At 42.8% G+C, this 23,454-nt stretch overlaps 1 protein-coding gene across 1 annotated transcript in view; it reads left to right on the forward strand.

Annotated features, from left to right (window-relative positions):
* The window catches only part of LOC109869000 (RNA-binding motif, single-stranded-interacting protein 2), a 33,236-nt gene extending 10,028 nt beyond the window's left edge, over nucleotides 1-23,208 (forward strand). Inside the window, exons 3-13 of the mRNA XM_020458806.2 lie at nucleotides 2,449-2,507; nucleotides 3,470-3,561; nucleotides 16,392-16,549; nucleotides 16,962-17,041; nucleotides 17,527-17,636; nucleotides 18,052-18,098; nucleotides 18,500-18,593; nucleotides 19,001-19,060; nucleotides 19,302-19,412; nucleotides 19,815-19,895; nucleotides 20,059-23,208. Of these exons, the coding sequence (XP_020314395.2) occupies nucleotides 2,449-2,507; nucleotides 3,470-3,561; nucleotides 16,392-16,549; nucleotides 16,962-17,041; nucleotides 17,527-17,636; nucleotides 18,052-18,098; nucleotides 18,500-18,593; nucleotides 19,001-19,060; nucleotides 19,302-19,412; nucleotides 19,815-19,895; nucleotides 20,059-20,136 (970 nt within the window). The 3' untranslated portion in view covers nucleotides 20,137-23,208. The remainder of the gene's footprint in view (nucleotides 1-2,448; nucleotides 2,508-3,469; nucleotides 3,562-16,391; nucleotides 16,550-16,961; nucleotides 17,042-17,526; nucleotides 17,637-18,051; nucleotides 18,099-18,499; nucleotides 18,594-19,000; nucleotides 19,061-19,301; nucleotides 19,413-19,814; nucleotides 19,896-20,058) is intronic.
* The last annotated feature ends 246 nt before the right edge of the window (nucleotides 23,209-23,454 follow it).

The raw sequence follows: 23,454 nt of genomic DNA on the forward strand, positions 1-23,454 counted from the left end.
AATGTATTTGACGGCATAATGTATTTGACGGCATAATGTATTTGACGGCATAATGTATTTGACGGCATAATGTATTTGACGGCATAATGTATTTGATGGCATAATGTATTTGACGGCATAATGTATTTGACGGCATAATGTATTTGACGGCATAATGTATTTGACGGCATAATGTATTTGACGGCATAATGTATTTGATGGCATAATGTATTTGATGGCATAATGTAGTTGATGGCATAATGTATTTGATGGCATAATGTATTTGATGGCATAATGTATTTGACGGCATAATGTATTTGACGGCATCCTGCATAGATCAGCAAACGTAACATGAAACACTAATGTTACATTAGAGGTCATATGGGACAAGTTTGCTTTAGAGCATATTGACTGTATGACGGAGAATGTCCTTTAGCTAATTCAAATCTCTAAAGTTGTTTGGAATTGTAGTCACCAGTGTAATATATGCAGAATAGCTTCATTTCCTGTTAGGTTTTAGTAGCCTGTTTTTGGAAGATGCCAGTTGGAGGAACATGTGTATAGAAAGAGCAGGGGACACCTGTCCGGTCTGTCTCTGTTAGTAGGTTGAGAATCCATGAGAGGATTTTCAAAAAACACCCATCTCCTTAAACAAGTGTGTGATGTTCATGTGCTGTAGTAAAACAAAAAGTTCAAGGGCAGCCCTTACTCCTTTGGTTCGTGTGTGCCTGTGCTCTGCTGTAAAGCTGGGGGGGGGGGACCCAGAGATGAGGCTCTGTTCTGGGCGTTGTGTTAGCTAGCAGAGTGAGAGAGAAAGTGTTGCTGTGGATCCCAGCCAGCCAGCCGTTGCTGTGTGTTGCTTGTACAGCACAGAACAGCACGGCCAAGGCAAGGAGAGTGAGATCAGGTTACAGAACATACACATGCCTTAGAGAGATGCAGGGAGCTGATATCCTGCTTCTGCAGTGTTGGTGCAGAAACAGGGGAGATTGTAAAGCTAGGTCTACAGTACAAATAATTAATAGAAGGTAATGTACAAGCCCAATATGTTCCTCCTCGAACAAAGATGATAAAGCCAAGACTTCTACATATACAGTGAGCTCCAAAAGTATTGGGACAGTGAAAAAATGTTTCTAACATTTTTCTTTTTTTGGGGGCGGGGATTTGTAATGATTACAATGACTATGAGGTTAATAAAGTGTAGACTGTCAGATTTAATTTGAGGGTATTTCCATATCGAGTGAACCGTTGAGAAATTACAGCACTTTTTTTTTACACAGTCCCTGTCACGGATCCCTCCGGAACTTTCATCCCGCACACCTGTCCCCTATTATCACTGATTAGTACTTGTATAAGTGTGTTCTTGGTTTACCATTGTCCGGTTGATTATTGTTACAATGTCCGTTGGTTTGTGTGAGTACCTGTGCTGTGTTGTTTTGGCTTTCATGCCATTGTGGATTGCGCAGATAATTACTAATCATTGTGCGCTTGTGTTATTTATTCGAGGTACTCCTCACTCTTTTGTTTGGGTTTCAACCCTGTGTTTTGTGTGGTGTTTGTTTGGTCTTTGTCCCCGTGCCTTTACACAGCACGCCGTAATTTGGGTATAATAACAATTTTAAAAAAGCATTCTTGCGCCTGTCTCCTGACCCTTCATACTAGTTTTTTGGTACCAAAAGTATTGGGACAAATTCACTTATGCGTATTAAAGTAGTACAAAGTGTCCCATATTCCTAGCACGCAATGATTACATCAAGCTTGTGATTTTACAAACTTGTTGGATGCATTTTCTGTTTGTTTTGGTTGTGTTTCAGATTATTTTGTGCCCAATAGAAATGAATGGCAAATAATGTCATTTTATCAGTTTAAATCCAAAGTGCTGGAGTACAGAGTCAAAACCACAAATGTTTCACTGTCCCAATACTCTTGGAGATCACTATTTCCAACTACAACAACATAATTAGCAATCATGCATTGGGTCATTTATTATAAGCTAGGTCTATAATATGCAATAATAGACAGCATGTACAGCCCCTATATGCTCCTCCTGGAAAGAAGATAATTAAGTCAGATGAGTAAGATAGAAATGTACGGCTGCCAGGGAAACAGAGATCGTATTGGTATATTTATGTTTAGTACTACACAGTGTGTAATGTAGTATTGCTTATCTACAATCTCAGGAAATACAACCGTACACCAACACTCCATTTCAGTGTGCTCCGCCTTGAGATGACACGGTTAGGGTGAGCCTCATAGACAATGATGGAGTGATGTTGGATTGAGTAGGATGTGGGCATCCTCATGGGAATCCCTCCACCGATTCTACCCCCCCTCCCCCCATGCCTTTATAATACCTCCACCCTGCCAAATTTACTAATGTGATATGACGTTAGTGATGGTCTGTACGCAGCAGAAGCGTTGCTTGGTCCCCAGAAACCCTGACCATCCATCCACCTTTGTGTTTTCCAGGTATGGGAAAATTATGTCCACTAAAGCCATCCTGGACAAGACCACCAACAAATGCAAAGGTGAGGAGAGATACACCCACACAAACACACTCACACCTACAGTACACGCAGATGTATGTCACAATCAGCTCAAACATGACTTGCAGACATCCCAGAGAGCCTCTGTCTGTTTCTTCTCAACGGGTGTTTTCGTGATGTGACCCAGAACATGGGAACATGCAGGAACTCCACATCTGGCCACAGTAGAAGGATAGACTATATCCTCCTAAACCTGCCTCCACCACAGAGGTTCTGTTCTGTAGCGTTATCCTAAACCTGCCTCCACCACAGAGGTTCTGTTCTGTAGCGTTATCCTAAACCTGCCTCCACCACAGAGGTTCTGTTCTGTAGCGTTATCCTAAACCTGCCTCCACCACAGAGGTTCTGTTCTGTAGCGTTATCCTAAACCTGCCTCCACCACAGAGGTTCTGTTCTGTAGCGTTATCCTAAACCTGCCTCCACCACAGAGGTTTTGTTCTGTAGCGTTATCCTAAACCTGCCTCCACCACAGAGGTTCTGTTCTGTAGCGTTATCCTAAACCTGCCTCCCCCACAGAGGTTCTGTTCTGTAGCGTTATCCTAAACCTGCCTCCACCACAGAGGTTCTGTTCTGTAGCGTTATCCTAAACCTGTCCACAGTGCAGTAGTGGAGAGATTCTGTTCTGTCATATTATCCTTAACCTGTCTGCTGTTTCAGCCCCATTCAATGCTTACCTGCACAGGACCTGCATGATTTGAGGTGTCATGGCCATAGGTAGATACGGTATCTATCTCTATGTTCATGCCTAAGGACAGGTGGTTTTCATTATCATGTTACCTGGCAAGGCATAACCCTGGTCCCTAGTTACAGTCTATAGTTTTACCTTTTTCCTGGTCAGGTCACATAGTCCTAGTCAGAAAACTCCCTGCCCTAGGCATGTTGCCATAGTATGTACTTCTCAGTGTCACAACTCAAAGTATATTTGTCTGTCGTTGTCCCTGCAGGCTATGGCTTTGTTGACTTTGACAGTCCGTCCGCGGCACAGAAAGCAGTGACAGCACTGAAAACTGGTGGAGTCCAGGCTCAGATGGCTAAGGTAAGATGTCTACTCTCTCTCTCTCTCTTTCTCTCTAGCTCTCCCTGTTTCTATAACGCTCCCCCCTTTCTGAGAGCAGAGCTCTCCTTGTTGTGGTTGTTCTTTTGTCTTTGTGTGGTGACCCTTGAGAGAGTAGTGTGTTGACCAATTAAGCCCATCGGTGTGTGTATGTGTGCCTGCACTTGCCTGCGTGTGTGTCTTACAGAGGTGCTCAGGGAGTGTGTCCCAGGCAGGCAGCTCCTGCTCCCTCAGCAACCTGTACAAAGGGCTAGCCTGTTCTCCCTGGTGGAGGGAGGCAGGAGGCTGAGTCACTGTCTGAGCAGCTCTCTCCCCAGCCTCCCCAGCCCAGTACCAGGGCCCAATGCCCAGCCACGAGCCTTGTCACACCGGCTGGCCTCTCGGCAAACTCTCAAACCACACATTTGGCATCCGCAAACACTCACACACAGACTGCTTCAACCTCAGGCCCGCACCATCTCTGACACACACTAAACGTACACTTGGCAACTACACACACACATACAGTCCGTCCATGGCACAGAAACACACACACAGCCCACAGGATCAGAACGAGGCAGATGCGAATTTCACCAGAAATGACTCACAACACATTTGGCAACCACGCACGCACGCACAAACTGCTCCAACCTCTGCCCCACACCATTTCTGACACACACTTAACTTACACTTGGCAACTACACACACACACACACACACACACACACACACACACACACACACACACACACACACACACACACACACAGGATCAGAACAGAGCAGATGACATTTCACCAGAATGACTCACAATGAGTCAGAAATGTGTCTGGGTAGGTATCAGCCAAGGTTGTAAACCTCCCAATGAACACCAGACATATATACAGACTGAAATATGGGTTATTCAGTATGTGAGAACACTTGTGAATGTCAGTAATCCAGCACGAATGGAGATCAGCTTCCCAGCTAACAATTCTAGGGAGAGAGAACGTTTTTGTAATGTTACCCATAATGTTCCCCTAACGTTTGAGTGGTCCAGTTCTCCGTTAGTCAGGGGAACATTTTATCTATTGCTTCTGAGTGGCGCAGCGTTCTAAGGCACTGCGTTGTAGTGCTAGAGGCGTCACTACAGACCCTAGTTTGATTCTGGGCTGTATCACAACCGGCCATGATCGGGAGTCCCATAGGGTGGGGCACAATTGGCCCAGCATCGTCCGGGTTAGGGCTGGGGTAGGCTGTCATTGTAAATAAGAATTTGTTCTTAACTGGCTTGCCTAGTTAAAGAAAAGTTGAAGAAAAATGAATATATGTTAGCAAAAACGTTCCAAGAACCTTTTTAGCATATTTTGGTGTTAACGTTAGGAGAACATTCCCCTAATGTCAAGAATAACTTATCTACAATGTGGTTATAATGTTCTCAGAATATACCACATTAATGTTCTAGACACGTTGAATGGGACATTGCTGCAACATTCATGTGTCCAGTTGTCTGAGGGTTCGAAAAAATATTCCATCAAGGTCCCATCAAACATATACAGGACAGGGATGCCATGTTCTCCAAATATAAGATATGAATGTTCTAGAGACCATTCATGAGAACATTGCAAGATCAAGCTGGTGTCCAGTTTTCGGGGGGGTTGGGAGAATATTCCATCAACATCACATCAAACATACACAAAACATGGTTGCCATGTTCTCAGAATATAAGACATGAATGTTCTAGACAGGTTTTATGAGAACATTGAAAGAACATTCTGCTTTTCCAGTTTTCAGGCCTTGTTACTGTTTCCAAGCCTATGGGTTTGTAGCTTCAACCCCGCAGGACACACGCACACTAACACACACCAACGGATTAATGGCCTGCTGAATGTAGTTTGTTAATTTCCATATTATGTCTAACTCTGAGAATCTACCCAGGGCTGAAAATAGCCCATATTAATATATGTAGCCTTAGAAATAAGGTTCATGACATGAATAACTTGCTAACGTCACATAACATTCATATATTAGCCATTTCTGAGACTCACTTAGATAATTCCTTTGATGATACAGCAGTAGCAATACAAGCATATAACATCTAAGAGACAGAAATGCTTATGGGAGAGGTGTTGCTGTATATATTCAGAGCCGTATCCCTGTATTGCTTAAAGAAGATCTCATGCCAATTGTTATTGAAGTGCTGTGGTAGGTAGCAGGTTCATTTGCCTCGTCTAAAGACTATTATTTTGGGGTGTTGCTATAGGCCACCAAGTGCTAACAGTCAGTATCTAAATAATGTGTGAAATGCTTGATAGTGTATGTGATGTAAACAGAGAGGTCTACTTTCTTGGGGACCTGAATATTGACTGGTGTTCATCAAGCTGTCCACTCAAGAGGAAGTTTCTCCCTCTAACCAGTGCCTGTAATCTGGTTCAGGTTATTAATCAACCTACCAGGGTGTTTACAAACACTACAGGAACAAGATCATCCACATGTATCGATCACATTTTTATTAGTACTGTAGAACTTTGTTCTAAAGCTGTATCTGTTCCCATTGGATGCAGTGATCACAATATAGTGGCTACATCCAGGAAAGCCACAATTAAAACATCTGGGCCTAAAATAGTGTTTAAGAGATCATACAAAAGATTTTGCTGAGACTTATGTGGATGATGTAAAAAATATTTATGATAATTAAGGAGCATCCAGATGCTGCACTTGATGAATTTAGGAAGTTACTTCTTCCAATTATTGATAAACATGCACCTGTTAAGAATCTATATGTTACAACTGTTAAGGTTCCATGGATTGATGAGGAGTTGAAAAGCTGTATGATTGAAAGAGATGAGAGGAGTGGCTAATAAGTGGCTAATAAGTCTGGCTGTACATCTGACTGGCGGACTTACTGCAAACTGAGAAATGATGTGACTAAACTCAACTAAAAGAAGAAGAAACTGTATTATGAAGCCAAGAATGATGGAACAAAAACATTTGAGTACTTTAAATGAAATTAGGTGCAGAAAGACAAATTCAACTCTTTTATCGAAGGTTAAGCTGCAGCTGGCCCAGAACAGAGCAGCATGTCTTGCTCTTCATTGTAATCAGAGGGCTAACATAAATACTATAATACCAGTCTCTCTTGGCTAAGAGTTGAGGAAAGACTGACTACATCATTTCTTATTTTTTAGAAAGAAACATTAATGGGTTGAAAATTCCACATTGTTTTCATAGTCAACTTACACTCAGCACTGACAAAAAGCTCAAAGAATTATCTAGAGCCATGAGTACATGGAACTCCCTTCCATCTCATATTGCTCAAATAAACAGCAAACCTGGTTTCAAAAAACAGATAAAGCAACACCTCACGGCACAACACCTCGCCCCGATTTGACCTAGATATTTTGTGTGTGATATGTAGGTTATGAATGTCGTTTTTAAATGTACGTAGTTCTGATCTTGAGCTGATCTTGTCTATTAATGCTCTCTTTATTATGTCATGTTTCACAACAGCTAATGGGGATCCTAATAAAATATCAATACCAAGCCCATCAAGGCCCTGATTGGTGAACCACTGATCCATTCATAGCTCTTTCTGTCTGTTGGCAAGTTTAGGGATACACACACACACACACAGTGCTTTCAACACACAGTGTTTTCAACGTACATATTTCTCAGACTTCGACATACATGATTACATGTTCATTTATACAGTAACTATAGGTGTAAGCAGTAGGGTGAATGCACTTTGAAGTATTTATTTATTTATTTATTTCACCTTTATTTAACCAGGTAGGCCAGTTGAGAACAAGTTCTCATTTACAACTGCGACCTGGCCAAGATAAAGCAAAGTAGTGCGACACAAACAGCAACACAGAGTTACACATGGAATAAACAAACATACATTAAACACTGGAGTGATAGATGTGCAAAATATGAATGTGCAAGTAGAGATACTGGGGTGCAAAGGAGCAAAAAAAGAAATCATAAATAACAGTATGGGGATGAGGTAGTTGGATGGGCTATTTACAGATGGGCTATGTACAGGTGCAGTGATCTGTGAGCTGCTCTGACAGCTGGTGCTTAAAGTTAGTGAGGGAGATATGGAAAGCTCTGTTAAAAGTACATTCAAGAAAAACTTGTATTGGTCATAGTGATTCAGGAGTACAATTAAAACAGGTTAATATGCCCCACCAACATCAGACAACTATACTGAAAACCCTTAAATTGTTGAAATAAGTCAATCAAAGTCACTGATGAGGACTGTCAGATTAAGTGGTACCTGCCATGGACATGGTCGTGTAGTAGGAAGATCGGCATACCATGAACCAGGAGGTTGTGAGTGCAAATCCCAGGTGAGGATATGATTAATAATAATTACTGTATAAATGAACGTGCACAGTATAATGTAAGTAAAAAAATGTGTACACTGAGTGAACAAACAATTAGGAACACCTGCTTTTTCCATAACATAGACTAACCAGGTGATGTCACCAGTTGAATCCACTTCAATCAGTGTAGATGAAGGGGAGGGGACATGTTAAAGAAAGATTTTTAAGCCTTAAGACAATTGAGACATGGATGGTGTGGGTGCCATTCAGAGGGTGAATGGGCAAGACAAAATATTTAAGTGCCTTTGAACAGGGTATGGTAGTAGGTGCCAGGCGCACCGGTTTGAGTGTGTCAAGATTTGTGGTTTGTGTTCTCGCACAACAGTTTCCTGCGTGTATCAAGAATGGTCCACCACCCGAATGACATGCAGCCAACTTGACACAACCGTGGGAAGCATTGGATTCAACATGGGCCAGCATCCCTGGGGAACGCTTTCCACACCTTGTAGAGTCCTCGCCCCGAAGAATTGAGGCTGTTCTGTGGGAAAAAAAGTAGGGGGTGCAACTCTATATTAGGAAGGTGTTCCTAATGTTTTGTACACTCAGTGTATAATAAAAGCACTGTGTGTGTGAGTATCCCTAACTTTTTCAACTGACTAAGAGGGGAACGGATCAGTGGTTCACCAATCAGGACCTTGATTGGCCCTGTAACAAGACGTGATGTGTAATTTTTCTTGGGACACAAACGTTCTCGCAACGTTCCCATGAAACGTGTCTAGAACATGAATATCTTAAGTTCTGAGAACATGGGAAACAGCTTCTGGGTATGTTCTATGTTACATTAAGGGAATGGTCTCTTGGAAACATTCCTTGCACATCACAGGAACGTTTCTATGAAAACATCAGTTAAAATGACCTTTTGAGACGGTCGTACCCCCATCACAACCAATAATATAAGCTTGTTTACACAATTGTTGTGTAAACAATGCAATTGTAAACCAAGACTCCATAGCCTCAAAACATGATTAAAATAATATTTTGGATATCATGGATGGTCAGTCCTTGCATCCATACCTCTGTCTATGAATTTGAGAGGGGTTATATTTCTCCAGCCCCGTCCCTCAGCTGTTTACCAAACTGTTTTCTTATTGTTTGAACTGCAGATTGCCTCGAAGGGAACGTTCTCTAAAATAGCTGGGTTCTCAGTGGTGTTGGGTGTGCGTGTCTGTGATGGTTGGAATAGTGTGTGTGTGTGTGCTTGCAAAGTGTCGATTTGGTGTTGGTTGTTGTTGATGTGGCAATGAGAGTTGTGTGTGTGTGTGTGTGTGTGTTTGTGTGTGTTCCTCGGGGAGAGACAAATCACCTTCACTGCAGGTCGCAGTGATTACACTATGCATAATTCATGAGCTTGAGATGAATATCAAATGCATTTTACAGCTTTTTAATCACATCTGCACACTAATGAATATGCAAAACAGTTATGGTTAATTCAGATACGCTATCATACAAGTATCTTACTTTGCTGTTATTTCAATTAAATTTGTTTGGGGAGGCAGGTAGTTTACTGAGTAGAAGTGGAAGATCTATCGAATGAATCAAAAGCATATGACATCATCCAAGCATTCCTACTTGGGAAGGACTACTTTGAGCTTCAGATCGTATTTGTCACAGCTGCATAATTTTACTGATGCCTGCATATGAATTCAAGGTCAGGATTATGCATGTGACTGACATATTTGGTCATGCCCTGGTCAGAGCCCCATTGGGAATATGATGGTGCGTGGAACCATAGGAATGAATCAGAATGATTTCCAAAAGTCTCTGTCCAAATCTGCCCTCACACAGTGTATAATTCTCCACAAAGATCACCCAATTATCGTAGAGACTCAGAGCTCATTGAATTGCAATTATTCTGTGATATCACATTACTTCACTGACGCATGAACCCTCAGTGCTGTTAACACAGCTAGTCTCACACAATGGGCCTGTCTTCTTCTCTCTCAGTGACTGGCTGTCTAATAAAGTGTTGAAGGGGGAGACTTGAGAGAGACGGACTTGAGAGACAGAGAGAGCGAGTGAGGGAGTGAGGCAGGGAGAGAGAGAGGGAGTGAGACAGAGAGAAAGGAAGGCAAAGAGAGGAGTAGAGAGAGAAGTCCAGCCAGACTCCCAGCTAACAACAAACGTTCCCACAACTTGAGAGAACGTGTCCTTAAGAGTCTCATTAGGTCATTAACTAACATTTTCATAGGAATGTTCCTGTGATGAGCAACTGTAATATCCTATGAATCTCAGAGTCATGGCTGAACAAGGACATGGAAAATATAATTCGAACACGGATTACAAAGGGAAATCCAGCTGCAAGCTGCCCAGTGACGCAAGCCTACCAGATGAACTAAATTCCTTCTATGCTTGCTTCGAGGCTAGCAACACTGAACCATGCATGAGAACACCAGCTGTTCCGGACTACTGTGTGATCACACTCTCCATAGCCAATTTGTCTTTTAATTGTTTTAATTTAATCTTTATTTAACTAGGCAAGTCCGTTAAGAACAAATTCTTATTTACAATGACAGCCTACCAAAAGGCAAAAGGCCTCTTGCAGGGACGGGGCTAGGATAAAAAAATATATATATAGGACAAAACACACATCACGACAAGAGAGACACCGCAATACTACATAAAGAGAGACCTAAGACAACATCATAACGTGGCAGCAACATAGCATGGTAGCAACACAACATGGCAGCAGCACAACATGGTAGCAGTCCAAAACATGGGACAAACATTATTGGGCACAGACAACAGCACAAAGGCAAGAAGTTAGAGACAACAATACATCTCGCAAAGCAGCCACAATTGTCATTAAGAGTGTCCATGATTGAGTCTTTGAATGAAGAGATGGAGATAAAACTGTCCAGTTTGAGTGTTTTTTGCAGCTCGTTCCAGTCGCTAGTTGCAGCAAACTGAAAAGAGGAGCGACTCAGGGATGTGTGTGCTTTGGGGGACCTTTAACAGAATGTGACTGGCAGAATGGTGTTGTATGTGGAGGATGGGGGCTGCAGTAGGTATCTCAGATAGGGGGGAGTGAAGCATAAGAGGATTTTATAAATAAGCATCAACCAGTGGTGGGTCTTGCGACAGGTATACAGAGACCAGTTTACAGAGAAGTATAGAGTGCAGTGATGTGTCCTATAAGGAGCATTGGTGGCAAATCTGATGGCCGAATGGTAAAGAACATCTAGCTACTGAAGAGCACCTTTACCTGCCGATCTATAAATTACATCTCCGTAATCTAGCATGGGTAGGATGGTCATCTGAATCAGGGTAGTTTGTCAGCTGGGTGAAAAAGGAGTGATTACGATAGAGGAAACCAAGTCTAGATTTAACCTTATCCTGCAGCTTTGATGTGTGCTGAGAGGACAGTGTACCGTCTAGCCATACTCCCAAGTACTTGTATGAGGTGACTACCTCAAGCTCTAAACCCTCAGAGATAGGAATCACACCGGTGGGGAGAGGGCTTTATTCTTACCAAACCACATGACCTTTGTTTTGGAGGTGTTCAGAACAGGGTTAAAGGCAGAGAAAGCTTGTTGGACACTAAGAAAGCTTTGTTGTAGAGCATTTAACACAAAATCCGGGGAGGGGCCAGCTGAGTATAAGACTGTATCATCTGCATATAAATGGATGAGAGAGATTCCTACTGCCTGAGCTATGTTGTTGATGTAAATTGAGAAGAGCGTGGGGCCTATGTTCGAGCCTTGGGGTACTCCCTTGGTGACAGGCAGTGGCTGAGACAGCAGATGTTCTGACTTTATATACTGCACTATTTGAGAGAGGTAGTTCGCAAACCAGGCCAAAGACCCCTCAGAGACACCAATACTCAGCATAACATTGTTTAGAATCAAGGGCAATTGTGACGTCATTTAGGACCTTTAAGGTCGCAGTGACACATCCATAACCTGAGCGGAAACCAGATTGCATACCAGAGAGAATACTATAGACATCAAGAAAGTGAGTCAGTTGATTATTTACTAGTTTTTCAACACAGTTAAGATCAGCTTGATCTCCCTCTCTAAATAAAGGACACACGTGGCTGCCTTCCAAGCAAAGGGACCTCCCTAGAGAGGAGAGACAGGTTAAAAAGGTCAGAGATAGGCTTGGCGATGATAGAGGCTGCAACCTTAAAAAACAAAGTGGCGAAACCAATTGAGCCAGATGTTTTTTGGAAGTCTAAGGCGCTCCTTTAACGTCTCAGACTCAATGACTTCCTGCAGGGAGAAACTTTGTAGAGAATCGGGGCTAATCGCATTAGAAGGGGTGGAAGATGAGGAAATGTTGGACGGGCAATGAGGCATGGTTGAGTCAAACAGGAATCCTGACTTAATGAAGTTGTGATTAAAGAGCTTCTTGTCAGTAACAACCACATCATCAACATTAAGGGACATGGGCAGCTGCGAGGAGGAGGGTTTATTCTCCAGGTCTTTAACCGTTTTCCAGAACTTCTTGGGGTTAGACCCACTGAGAGAGAACTGCTCCTTAAAGTAACTAACTAAGGCCTTCCAGATAGTCTGAGTGCACGTATTTCTCATTTTCCTGAACGACAGCCAGTCAGCCTGAGTATGTGTGTGCCGAGCCTTTCTCCAAATGGAATTCTTGAGGTGGAGTATCTCTGTCAGATCACGGTCGAACCAGGGGCTGAACCAAATTTAATTCAAATTTTCTTTTTTTGTCAACAATACCACTGAAAATGTCAAAAAATAAGGTCTAAGCGTGTTTGACAGGGGGGATCATGCTGATTCTATACCATTTTACAGGGGCCAGGTCATGAAGGAAGTTTTTTAGCAAGCGTGTATGACAAATCAGGACAGGTCGTTTCAGTGAGCAGCCATTACGAACACAGGCTGTAAAACAGTGATCACTAAAGTCATTACAGAAAACACTGATACCTATCAGGACTATTTGTGAGGATAACATCAAGGAGAGTAGGCTTTTCTGGGTGTTTGGAGTCATACCTTGTGGGATTGGTAATAATCTGGGAAAGATTTAGGGAGTCCCATTGTTTTAGGGCTTGGTCATATGATTTAAGGAGGTTCCAGTTTAGGACAAATTCAGACATAGTGTAAGGGGCCAGGGGAGAGTTTAGGGAAGGTAGAGCACAGGCCGGTGTTGATGGTGGACAATGACACCCAGCAACAGTCAACAAGAAGCTATTTGAAAGTGTAATGCTTAAAACCAGCAGATCAAGTTGTTTGGGGACAGACTTGGTGGAGACAACCGAGCACTGAAGGTGTTCCTTGGTAAAGATTGCTACTCCACCCCCTTTGGAAGATCTGTCTTGCCAAAAAAGGTTATAACCAGAAAGGTTAACATCAGTGTTCAAAACACTCATAACCACGTCTCAGTAATGACCAACACATCTGGATTGGAGCTGTGAACCCACACCTTCAATTGATACATTTTAGGCAATAAGTTTCTAGTGTTAACGTGCAGAAAACCCAGACTTTTACGAGAGCAGAAATCTGTGGAACAGATATCAGAACACAAGTCAGATTGGGGATAGCAACAGTAGATGGCCCAGGGTGTACATGCACATTTCCAGATATCATCAGCAGTAATAAAATCAGGGCACGGCAGAGGGGCGAGCTCTGCAGTGATCATTTTTGATGACATTTGAATGTGCATCAGATGGCAACAAGATTATATTGTACAGCAATGTCATCAGATAACATGAATACAAAGCCGGCGAGAGGTGGTTAGGATAGGATGGGAGGCCGAGAGTCTGTCGAACCAATAGAGAGTCAGAGTCCCTAGTGTGGGAACAAACATAGTCTGTCCCACAGTTGGGTAAACAAGCACGTTCATAGTCAACAAAGCACGCAGGAGTCATGAGGCAAATAGCATAGAGCACAAGAAATAGATATAACGGCCATTGTAAATTCAAAGAGTCACTCGCCCCAACAAGACAACTTGAGAGAGTAGCTCTCTGAGTCCAGTAGGCTACAAAGGTCTGAGATAAAATCAATAAATAGTAGTCGTATACCAGTTAATTTAAGTGCTTCTGATGAAGCTCACATAATAAGCTTCACAAGTTAATTAGCCTACCTATAATTCTGATCAGTCCAAAGTCTGCAGTGTGTGTGTGTGTGTAAGTGTGTGTGTGCTGGAGGCCAGTGAAAGCTCGGGAGAGGAAGACCTTTAAACAACATTCACAAGGCCGCAAGGCCAGATGGATTATCAGGAAGCGTACTCAGAGCATCCGCTGACCAGCTGGCAAGTGTCTACACTGACATTTTCAACCTCTCCCTGACCCAGTCTGTAACGTTTCAGGCAGACCACCATAGTCCCTGTGCCAAAGAACGCCCAGGTAACCTCTCTAAATGATTATCGCCCCGTAGCACTCACATCTGTAGCCATAAAATGCTTTTAAAGGCTGGTCATGGCTCACATCAACACCATCCTCCAGGACACCCTGGACCCACTACAATTCACATACCGCCCCAACAGATCCACAAATGATGCAATCGCTATTGCACTCCACACTGCCCTTTCCGGCCTGGAATGCTGTTCATTGACTACAGCTCAGCGTTCAACAACATAGTGCCCTCCAATATCATCACTAAGCTAATGACCCTGGGACTGAACACCTACCTCTGCAACTGGATCCTGGAATTCCTGACGGGCTGCCCCATGGTGGTGAGTTTAGGCAACAACACATTCGCTATGCTGACCCTCAACATGGGGGCCCCTCAGGGGTGCGTGCTTAGTCCCCTCCTGTTCACCAATGACTGTATGGGCTTGCACGACTCCAACACCATCATTAAGTTTCCAGATGACACGACGGTGGTAAGCCCGATCACTGACGATGATGAGACAGCCTATAGGGAGTGGGTCAGAGACCTGGCGGTGTGGTGCCAGGACAACAACCTCTACCTCAATGTCAGAAAGACAAATGAGCTGATCATGGACTACAGGAAATGGAAGGCAGAGTACGTCCCCATTCACATCGACAGAGCTGTAGTGGAGTGGGTTGAGAGCTTCCAGTTCCTCGGTGTTCACATCACTAAGGACCTATCATGGTCCAATCACACCAACACAGTCGTGAAGAGGGCACAACAACACCTCTTCCCCCCAGGAAGCTGAAAAGATTTTGCATGGGCCCTAAGATCCTCAAAAAGTTCTACAGCTGCACCATTGAGAGCTTCTTGACTTGCTGCATCACCGCTTGGTATGGCGACTGCTTGGCATCCGACCATAAGGCGCTACAGAGGGTAATGAGTACAGCCCAGTACATCCCTGGGGCCGATCTACCTGCCATCTAGGACCTCTATACCAGGCGGTGTCAGAAGAAGGCCCTAAAAAGTGTTAACCACTCCAGCCACCCTGGTCACAGACTGTCCTCTATGCTACCACACGGCAAGTGGTACCGGAGCGCCAAGTCTGGGACCAAAAGGCTCCTGAGCAGGTTCTACCGCCAAGCCATAAGACTACTGAACAGTTAATCAAATGGCTACCCTGACTATTTGCATTGACCCCCTGTTTATCTGAACTGGCCCTCTTGCACCGGCTCTATGCACACTCACTGGACTGTACTCACACACTCAGACATACTACAATGACACTCCAACACACACATAGGCTACATACACTCACACACACAAAACAAACACACACACATGCATATTGATGCCACACACACATAGACACACTTTCACACCTTTCACATACTGTATATATATATCTGCTACTCTGTATATTATCTATCCTGATTGCCTAGTTACCCCTACCTACATGTACACATTACCTCAATTATCTCAAGTACCCCATACCCCTGCACATAGACTCGGTACCACTACTCCTTGTATATAGTCTTGTTATTGTTATTTTATTGTGTTACTATTTCCATATAAAATATATATATTTTTAACTCTTCATTGTTGGGAAAGGGCTCATTTCACGCTAAAGTCGACACCTGTTATATTCGGCACATGTGACAAATAACATTTGATTTGTGTATGTTCTGTTTGACATTAAGAGACTGTTTTCCTAACTCTAACACCAAACCATGCTAAAAAAAGATTCCCAGAAGGATTTTGCTAACATAGATACAAAATGTTCCCCTACCTTACGGAAAACCGGACACTCAAACATTAAGGCAATGTTACAGGTAACATTACAAGAACATTCTCCCTAGAATAGTTTTCCTCTACATCTCCAGTGCCCTTCTTTCCACTCCACAGCCTCCTCAAAACGTCGTCAGGCTTAGAAAGGCAAGTGTGTATGTTGTTAAAGGCCCCTCTCTCTCTTCTCCCTGTCTGTGATCCAGCAACGGGAGCAGGACCCCACTAACCTGTACTTCTCCAACCTGCCTGTGTCTATGGACGAGCAAATGTAACCCTGTATTTTTCTCCCTCCCTCCCTCCCCTCCCTCCCTCCCTCCCTCCCTCCCTCCCTCCCTCCCTCCCTCCCTCCCTCCCTCCCTCCACTCCCTCCCTCACTCCCTCACTCCCTCCCTCCCTCCCTCTACAGCAACAGGAGCAGGACCCCACTAACCTGTACATCTCCAACCTGCCTGTGTCCATGGATGAGCAGGAGCTGGAGAATATACTGAAGCCCTTCAGTCAGGTCATCTCTACACGCATCCTCAGAGACGCCAACGGCACCAGCAGAGGAGTGGGCTTTGCCAGGTAACCAACTTTGACACCTCTGAAAATAAAGTCTTAGGTCACAGCTATGTAGGAGATGCAAAAATAGATTCCTGCGTACTGTATCATGTATACCTCCACACTTAAACATTTATTGACAAATGCAATGTTATGATCATATATATCTTGGCTTTGTCAAGGCATGGCTAGCTTGCCAGGGTCACATTCAGTTGCCAAATGTTGTTGAACATTGCAGATAGAAATGCCATGAATAGAGGTGATGTGATTCTGTATGTTAGAGAGGCATGTTTGTTCTACATAGCCTATTTCTCTCTGAGCGTTCCAAAACATTGTGTCCTGCTAGACGTGCCCCTGGTAAACTCACCTGTTTGCTGAGCCCTCTGCTGGTTACTGGGGATAGTACAGCATCCTGTAAATCAAGTTTTATTTGCAGGATGGAGTCAACAGAGAAATGTGAGACTATCATTCAACATTTCAATGGCAAATATATCAAGACTCCACCTGGAGTACCCGGTGAGTCATCTTTATCTCATCATGTTTTCAATTTCTTTTGAGAACAAAGTTTATTCTGTATGATGCCTTGGTTGAAAGGGTCAGGAGCAACAGAAAGGCTAGATCTTCCACAGTATCTTGGTTCACTGTCATATTTTAATTAAGCAATAATGGCCAATATACCACGGCTAAGGGCTGTTCTTAAGCACGACGCGATGCCGAGTGCCTGGACACAGACCTTAGCCGTGGTATATTGGCCATATATCACAAACTCCAGAGGAGCCTTACTGCTATTATAAATTGTTTACCAACGTAATTAGAGCAGTAAAAATAACTGTTTTGTCATACCTGTGGTATACGGTCTGATATACCACAGCTGCCAGCCAATCAGCGTTCAGGGCTCGAACCACCCAGTTCATAATGTATAATATACAGTATAAACGCACAGATTATACCCCTTCAGTGCTCCACAGTCACTCAACCCTCTTCTTCTCCTCTCCTCCCAGTGCCCTTGGAACCCCTGTTGTGTAAGTTTGCAGACGGAGGACAGAAGAAGAGACAGAGCCAGGGAAAGTACCCGCAGAATGGCCGTCCCTGGACAACAGATGGGGAAACGGTGAGTTCTCATTCAGACAGTAAACAGTCTGCCGTCTTCCCTGTAGTCTTTCTTGTTGCCATTTCACCAAGGCTATTCAGGTACTTTCAACTGTTTTTAAGTACAGTGACATTAAAGTAACTGTGTTGCTTCATCTTCTACAAGGAAATAGCAAGCATTTTTTAAATGGTCGGTTTGAGATACAAGTTCTCTCCCCAATTTATGCTTTGGCCACAAATACGAGTATCGGATGAATCAACAACATAATTTGGGTATGAGGTAACAGAACATGAACTTTTCAAAGTGAGACAGTTACTTTAAAGCTCAAGCGGGATTTCTTTGTCCCAATTTCTTTCTGGTTAGATATTTCTCATTCAAACGCATGTATTACTGTATGTGTGCTTACTGCATTGTATCTGAATGTGTTTGACCACAGGGAGGAATGACACTGACCTATGACCCCACCACAGCCTTACAGAACGGGTGAGCGAATACTCCACCAACGCCTCCACCACACCGACGGCAGTCATTGCATTTTGGTACACCGTTCCAACGGAACGCTGCGCTTTGCCATGCAGCGTTGCGGAGACAGTGGCGGTGCGTGCCGTGTGGTGACCGTACGTTGGATTTAATCCAGCATACGCGTCAAACTGTAGGGGTAGGCGGCTTGACGGAAATGGTAGCAGAAGGCGAATGTCGAACTTTTGTCGCGCACAGAGCCAGATGATGCCGCGTACCATTTTGCCCCGCGACGCTGTCGGTTTGATCAAAGGTGTTAAAACCTCAATGAGATGATCCTGGACATATGTACAGCAGGGATGACTGTGTGTGTTGGATACTGATGGGTTTCTTCTTCTTCTCTCTCTCTCTCTGTGTGCCTGCAGGTTCTACTCCTCTCCCTACAGTATGGCCCCTAACAGAATGATCGCTCAGACATCCCTCGTCCCCTACATGCACTCTCCTGTTAATAGCTACCAGGTCCGTCTGTTGTATTTCTGTGGATATATTACTGTGTACAGAGGATTTATTTATTGTTATAAACTGGGCGGGTTCGAGCCCTGAATGCTGATTGGCTGACCACCGACTGTATGCCACGGGTATGACAAAATGCTTGTTTTTAACCCTAACCCTAACCCTAACCCTAACCCTAATTACATTGGTAACCAGTTTCTAACAGCAATAAGGCCCTTCGGGGGTTTGTGGTGCATGGCCAATAATGCCACGGCTAATGGCTGTGTCCAGGCACTCCGCGTTGAGCTTAAGAACAGCCCTTAGCCGTGGTATATTGGCCATATACCACAGGCCTTCGGCCCTTATTGCTTCATTCTGAACATTTGCTGAAAACACATCTTATGTTGTGTGTCTGTCTCTCTTCTCCGCTGCAGATCCACAGTCCACAGTCCTGGATGCATCATCATCATCAGTCGTACCTCATGCAGCCCTCAGTGAGTTTTACCCACTGCTACTGTGGGTCTGTTACTGCCTATTAGTGAATCAGTGTGATCTGCCTGTCTCTCACTTTGTGTGTCTGAGAGAAACACCTGTTAGACATAAACATACCGACGCTCTGTGTGATGTTTGCACTCGATGTTTGAGCTGCGTGACAAACAATTGTGTGTGTATGTGCATACGTGCATTTTTGTTTGTGTATGTGAATGTTAACTCTGTGTGTGTGTGTGTCCGTAGGGCCAAGTCCTGACGCCAGGCATGGACCATACCATGTCCATCCAGCCAACCCCTATGATGGGGCCTCTCACACAGCAGCTCAGCCACCTCTCTATGGGCAGCAGTGGAACGGTCAGTCCCAACGGAACACTACTGTCTAGACCTACAGTAGATACTTTGGACAAAGACATTGTGTTGTCAGTGCCATCCATAACGCCACTTTCTATCCCTCAATGAAAACAGTTTTACTCAGAAAAGAGACGAATGTGAATAAAATTCTAGAATGATTACCAGGGGCGCAACTTTGGTTTAAGAAGTGGGGGGGGGCATAATCAATTTTTTCTCTATATATTTTTTTATCCCGTTTTTTAAACACTCCAAACAGCCTACCCGGCCGCTTGGAGGCGTCCACATGGTCCTAAAGCACAACATTGCCTCATTTTGTATCACATAGACATGTCCCCCCCCCCCGTACCCAGTGAAAGTTGTGCCCCTGATGATTACGTTCTAATAGTTTCCTCCTCTCTATTTTAGTATATGCCTGCAAACACACCTATGCAAGGGACCTACATCCCCCAGTACACCCAAGTGCCTCAGACCACTGTTTCAGTCGAGGTAAGAAACGTCCTACTACAATTTACTTTACTGACTTTATTGTTCCCGTGGGGAAAATGTGTTGCATTTACACATTTAAAACTATAATGTGGTATGAAACAACTGGTCTCTTTACTGACGATTGGTCGATTGATTGATGAATTCTTCTTCAATATGTTAACAGGAAAGTGCCATCCAGCAACAGGTTTCCCTGGAGACTCCCACAGAACACACAGGTTACTCCTATCAGCTTAGAAAGTGAAGAGGAGGGACAGGTGGGATATACTAGAGTATATTTCCTGGGCCACCTGCGGTCCTGTACAGCTCAGCGCATAGTGACTCTGGACAGAAGCACCAGACAGTCACACTATGGACAAAAGGATATTTCAAAATCAGAGGTTATGGTAAACTCTTGAATACAGACGATATGGATACTGTGAAAACGAACAGAACATGAACTCTACAGTCGAAGAAAGAGAAACCACACACAGGATTTTTTTTTGTGCACATATTAACAAATTATTTTCCTAAATATTCTGGGGAGTCAGAATGAAATCAGGATCATAAAAGTTACAACAACATGTGTTGTCGATCAGCTGTACTTTTTTTGTGTAAAATATGCTGATTTCGTTTTTCATTTCATCATCTGTTATTTGTAAGCTTTTTACCTGTATTGTTTTGGTATAGATTCAAAAAGTCACTAATCAAAGATTTTTTTTGTTCATTTCACAATGCCATTGTTGTTTTTGTTCACTTCACAGTGTTTTTACTGGTAAATTTTTTGACGAGAGAAGGCTGAACCAACTGCTTAAGTTACTTAGATCATAGACGGTGTCATATCTGGTACTATCAACTCAGATACCGTTTTTAGCACTTGGGTCCCTAGTTGAAATTCTCACAATAATTCTCAGAATCTAAATATATATTTAGAAATAAAGCTTAAGACAATCAAACATTGAATTGATTATTTCCTGATTCTGGCCAATATATATGCATGATTAAATTTGACATGAAATACATTTAGTTGCTGGTTATATTTGGGGAATTTAATCTTATATTTCTCCAATGCCAACCAACAACATAAATAAGTCTTTACATTTGGTTTTAGTGGGTTAAGCTGCTACCCTTTAAAACAGACCCAAAGTTGTTGTTAGGAGTTCACATTATTGAGTGTTGCGCTCGTAGTTTAAACAAGTAAATTCGAGATCCAACGCTACTTTCTCTCTGTCTGTTTATAGATGCCTCTGTTTTTGTTTATTCGGTTTTGTTTTGATTCCGAGTGACTGTTTTTTTTTTATTTAAAGAAAGTTTGTGATCTTTTTTATTCGATGTAATACTTTTCAGATTGATACATTTAATTTTTTGGTAGTGTGCAGTGAGTGGTTACATGTTTCTATGGACCAGTAGATTTGTTTTTGAAAGATTTTGGAATAATGTCTGTCATTAGTCCTTTTTGATTTTTCTTGTTCTCAATCTCTGTTTTAATTTTCAATCACATGGAAAAATGCTCTAAATGTTTGAGAGATTTCAAATCAGTCTGTGTCATCAGTCTGTGTCATCAGTTTTGGCACGTTCACCGTTTTAAAGAGGTGTGCTCAACTACTCATCACTCGAAGATAATTATGAGCTCGATTCAATCCCAATTGAAATTTAAAGGCAATGTGACCGCATTCACGGTAAACGCTGCATATGTTGGCTCAATTGGAAATGACCATTACATGTCTATTGCGCAATCCGTAACTATTTCAGCTTCGCTGACTGAATCGAGCTCTAAGTGTAATGCCTCTTAGAAATGATTTCAGAAATGTGTCCTGTGGTAGAGTAGTCACTAAATCAGTGGTTAGGGAATGCGGTGTGAAAAGTAACAATACCTCCTACCCAACAAGAGCAATGTAAAGTCAGCTGAGTGTTCGTGTGCAAGATTCGGAGACGTTTTCTAAACTCTTAACTTCTATGGTTCTCCAGGCTGCCCCGCACAGTCACAGCGGGTACTGTCTCCATAGCTTCACTCTTCCGTCAAACGTTCACAAACCAGGCCTAAATCCCAGGTCAAACATCCAATCAGACTGTTTTGTTTCTTAAAAAGGCCAGTGATCTATGCAATTAAAAAAACACACACACACACATCCACAATAATGCAATACTTACGCTATAGATGAATTTCAGAACTTTTTCAGGTGACAATGGGCTGTTTGTCTGTCAATAGTGACTTTTGAAACATAGCATTCTGCTATTGGTGGCTTTCATTTGAGTTCATCCAAAACGTTTAGTTGTAAGATTACACGCCTCGCTGTTCATCGAAATGACAGTGAGATCGCTGCATAGAAAGGGAATTTCTGTATATGCTCTACAGGCTATCTACTAACCCTAACCTTAAAATCGGTGATAGCATACTATGACCATCTGTAGAAAGAGCATCGACAGGTGACCTATCCAAATAAAGTGTTACCATGTCCAGCATGGCTCACGAGGTTGGAGAAAAATCACTCAGCTATCTTGCTAAAGGCCTCACACCATCTCCTAAAAATGGGATACTTGACTACCTTGTCCATCCAGATACGCAGTCCTTATTGTTGGTCAACCAAAATATTGGTTGTTGATTTTTTTGTTTGTTACCAAAGACATCAGCCGGTAGACATTTCTAAGTGATCAATGCTTGGTTTAGAATACATCTGTAGTTCTTTCTTTTTCCTTGATTTGTGACTGTACATGAAAAGGTTTGTTGACACTAGTAATAAGCTTTATGAATTGTCTCATGAATTAATTTGTGGTAGGAAGAATATTATCAGAAATGCCTTGTAGATTTCATCGAGAGGATTTAAAAAGGGTGCTACACACTAAATTGCTATCTGGAAACATTTATGCACTGTCTGCAAAGTGTTTGATAAAACAGGAATTATTTCCTTGTAATATTTACACCCACGTAGTATCAGTCTTAGGAAACCACAATTTAATGTTTGTTACACTCATTTAATTTTGAGGACATAATCATTCCAGATGTGAGTTTAAATCAAAAATATTCAGCATTAGTTTGAGATGTCGGAATGCCCTTTGCTGTAGTTCAGACAATCATTTACATGAAGTCCACTTGAAACATCTTGCTGCTAATTTAGGATTTTAAAGGTTGCGTAGGAGTGGGCTCTACTGCTTTGTCTTTCATTGTACAATGCCAACTAGAGGGAGGAAATATTAGCTGAAGCTCCGTCCAGCAATAAGTCACCAACGTCATGTCAGGTTAAAAAGGAACACATTCCATAGTCATTGGCTCACAGCCTTAACATCTACTATCCCCTGGCTTTATCAAGTCCATTATAAAGCAATCATGTCCAATCTTTTTCACTTTTGTCAATCATTCATTTGCCCCGATGTGCCACACTAGCAGGTCTATGGCAGTGTTTTAAACACAGCCTTTAAATAAATAAAAATCCCCCTTTCTAGACTAACAGCTTTTCAAAATACATTTTTTTTGGGGGGGGGGGGGGGGGGGGGGGGTTGATGTTATTTTTGAACTAGGTCATTTTTTTTAATTAAAAGGAATCCATTTTTTTTTTGACACTTTGTCCATGTGCCTTTTATTATT

This window comes from Oncorhynchus kisutch, linkage group LG24 (genome assembly GCF_002021735.2).
Source record: "Oncorhynchus kisutch isolate 150728-3 linkage group LG24, Okis_V2, whole genome shotgun sequence".
NCBI classification, from domain to species: domain Eukaryota; kingdom Metazoa; phylum Chordata; class Actinopteri; order Salmoniformes; family Salmonidae; genus Oncorhynchus; species Oncorhynchus kisutch.